We start from the raw sequence: 3544 nt of genomic DNA on the forward strand, positions 1-3544 counted from the left end.
GTGTGTGTGTGTGTGTGTGTGTGTGTGTGTGTGTGTGTGTGTGATAACCTACCAGCAGGTCCTGCACCAGGCCCTTGACGTTCTTGGAGGTATCGGGGGAGGGGGAGTTGTGCGACGCCAGCTTGATCAGAGTGGCCAGAAAGTTCTTACACTTCTTTACGTTTTCCTGCATCTCCTAAAAGGCAAAACAACATTTACAACAGGGTCCAAAAGAATCAGAAACTGCCAAAAAGCGTCTAAATAAGCTTTAAAAAGTTTTTTAAAAAGATTAGCAAAACAACCTTTCTAATGTCTGCAAAACAAACTTTCTAAAGTCTGCAAAACAACCTGTCTAAAGTCTGCAAAACAACCTTTCTAAAGTCTGCAAAACAACCTTTCTAAAGTCTGCAAAACAACCTTTCTAAAGTCTGCAAAACAACCTTTCTAAAGCCTGAAAAACAACCTTTCTAAAGTCTGCAAAACAACCTTTCTAAAGCCTGAAAAACAACCTTTCTAAAGTCTGCAAAACAACCTTCCTAAAGTCTGCAAAACAACCTTCCTAAAGTCTGCAAAACAACCTTTCTAAAGTCTGCAAAACAAACTTTCTAAAGTCTGCAAAACAAACTTCCTAAAGTCTGCAAAACAACCTTTCTAAAGTCTGCAAAACAAACTTTCTAAAGTCTGCAAAACAACCTTCCTAAAGTCTGCAAAACAACCTTTCTAAAGTCTGCAAAACAAACTTTCTAAAGTCTGCAAAACAACCTTTCTAAAGTCTGCAAAACAACCTTCCTAAAGTCTGCAAAACAACCTTCCTAAAGTCTGCAAAACAACCTTCCTAAAGTCTGCAAAGCAAACTTTCTAAAGTCTGCAAAACATCCATCCTAAAGTCTGCAAAACAACCTTCCTAAAGTCTGCAAAACAACCTTCCTAAAGTCTGCAAAACATCCTTCCTAAAGTCTGCAAAACAACCTTCCTAAAGTCTGCAAAGCAAACTTTCTAAAGTCTGCAAAACATCCTTCCTAAAGTCTGCAAAACAACCTTCCTAAAGTCTGCAAAACAACCTTTCTACAGTCTAAAGGAAATGAGTTTAGACTTATTTGGCTAATTATCTGGGTGTTGTTACATGACGTGTGTTTTTTGTGGGTTCCACCAACTCTCTTTAGCTGACTGGCAGCATAGCAAACAGTACAGTTTGAGAAGGAAGCTTAACTGAGGTTCTGGTCTCGGTCTAGACCAATCACAGCCTCGGAGTCAAGATCTAGAGCGGGAACTGACCTGCGACACCATGTTGACTCTGGCGGGTGTCGTGGCCACGGGGGCGGGCGTGGTGCTTGTCAGCGGGACGCCGGCAGGTTTGGCCACCGATGTCCCCCCCGCGGTAATCACTGTCTGAGCCTTCTGGGGAGTCATTTTTACCGACACGGCGCCCGGCGCCACCGAGAGGGCCTTCTGGGAACACAAACACATTTCACTGTATTTATTAACCAGATGCTCTCTGCTGCAGAGGGACGTTCCTACTGTGTGTTTCGTTTCTAGAGCTGCAACAAGATCATTACATAATGCAGTTGTTACATAATGAAGTAAATATTAGATTACATAATGAAGTACATTACAGTCCTTATGTTCTTTTTCCCCCAGCGTGTTTCCTTCGATCAGAGAAGGCTCCAAAATCATGGTAGCAGCTGTTCCCATGGTCCCGCTACACGTCCCGCTACGTCCTGCTACGTCCTGCTGTGCCTTGTAATGCCCACAGTGCCCTGCTATGCAATGAACTACTACAAAGAACTACTACAAAATTCTATTTTTTATGACTGTTATTGCCACTCTTCATTCTAACCCCAACCGGTCGTCAGACACCGCCTACCAAGAGTCTGGGCCTGGGTCTGGGCCTGGGTCTGTCCCAGGTTTCTTCCTAAAAGGATTTCTTCCTCGCCACTGTGGCCCTGTTGCTGCCCTGGAGGGAACTACCAGAACTTTTGGGTCCTTTTAAATTCTGGAGTGTGGTCTAGACCTGGTCTATCTGTAAAGGGTCTCCAGATAACTCTTGTTATGAATTGATACTATAAATAAAATTTAATTGAAATTGAATTTAAATAAAGTAAATATATTTTATTTACATAATGAAGTAAATGTATTTTAGATTACATAATGAAGTAAATGTATTTTAGATTACATAATGAAGTAAATGTATTTTAGATTACATAATGAAGTAAATGTATTTTAGATTACATAATGAAGTAAATGCATTTTAGATTACATAATGAAGTAAATGTATTTTAGATTACATAATGAAGTAAATGTATTTTAGATTACATAATGCGTAGCTACACATCTTGTTCCCCTTTCAAACTGTTTATAAAGTGAGAAACAGGAAGCAGACCTGTACGACAGCGGAGGGAGTCTGAACCATTCTGGTCTGAGCGGGGGTGGCCAGGCGGACCGTCTGAGGAGCCTGCAGACAACAAACAGGGTGGGAGAAAAGACGGCGTTAGGAAGCAGCAAAGCATCATGGGAAACTTTATAATGAGCACCAAACACATGCTTTTGTTAAATATTTTAATTTATCTTTTTTTTTTTTTTACAGGAATGTTCCTGCAAAACAATCTTTCTAAAGTCTGCAAAACCACCTTCCTAAAGTCTGCAAAACAACCTTCCTAAAGTCTGCAAAACCACCTTCCTAAAGTCTGCAAAACAACCTTCCTAAAGTCTGCAAAACAACCTTCCTAAAGTCTGCCAAACAACCTTCCTAAAGTCTGCCAAACAACCTTCCTAAAGTCTGCAAAACAACCTTCCTAAAGTCTGCAAAACAACCTTCCTAAAGTCTGCAAAACAACCTTCCTAAAGTCTGCAAAACAACCTTCCTAAAGTCTGCAAAACAACCTTCCTAAAGTCTGTAAAACAACCTTTTTAAAGTCTGCAAAACAAACTTTCTAAAGTCTGCAAAACAACCTTTCTAAAGTCTGCAAAACAACCTTCCTAAAGTCTGCAAAACAACCTTCCTAAAGTCTGCCAAACAACCTTCCTAAAGTCTGCAAAACAACCTTCCTAAAGTCTGCCAAACAACCTTCCTAAAGTCTGCAAAACAACCTTTCTAAAGTCTGCAAAACAACCTTCCTAAAGTCTGCAAAACAACCTTTCTAAAGTCTAAAGTTATGGCTGTCGTACAGAGGACGTAACGTACCGTAGCAGCGGTGCTGACCCGGATGGAGCTCCCGGCCGTCGGCGCCGCCGGTCTCTGGCTGAGGTTGGCCGCGGCCTGGGCCTGCTGCGTCTTGGCCTGCGCCTGGGCCAGAACCTGCTGGGGGACCATCACCAGCTGGCCCGTCTCCGTCCGGACCAGAACCATCCCTGGGACAGAAAACATCCTCAAGAAATACACCAATAACTCACAGAAATATCATCAATAGTGTGTGTGTGCATCTGTGTGTGTGTGTGCGTGTCTGTGTGTGTGGGTGTGCGTCTGTTGGTGTGTGTGTGTCTGTGTGTCTCTGTGTGTGCGTCTGTGTGTGTGTGTGTGTGTGTGCGTGCGTCTGTGTGTGTGCGTGCGTGCGTCTGTGTGTGTGTG

General features: G+C 42.6%; 1 protein-coding gene across 1 annotated transcript in view; it reads right to left on the bottom strand.

The window, feature by feature from the left end:
• LOC117948951 overlaps nt 1-3544 on the bottom strand; it is a 9765-nt gene that overhangs the window by 2045 nt on the left and 4176 nt on the right. Inside the window, exons 6-9 of the mRNA XM_034878922.1 lie at nt 3161-3344; nt 2360-2431; nt 1255-1428; nt 53-175 (exon numbers count right to left, since the gene is read on the bottom strand). Coding sequence (XP_034734813.1) covers nt 53-175; nt 1255-1428; nt 2360-2431; nt 3161-3344 — 553 coding nt within the window. The remainder of the gene's footprint in view (nt 1-52; nt 176-1254; nt 1429-2359; nt 2432-3160; nt 3345-3544) is intronic.

The sequence above is a fragment of the Etheostoma cragini genome, chromosome 8 (genome assembly GCF_013103735.1).
Source record: "Etheostoma cragini isolate CJK2018 chromosome 8, CSU_Ecrag_1.0, whole genome shotgun sequence".
NCBI lineage: Eukaryota > Metazoa > Chordata > Actinopteri > Perciformes > Percidae > Etheostoma > Etheostoma cragini.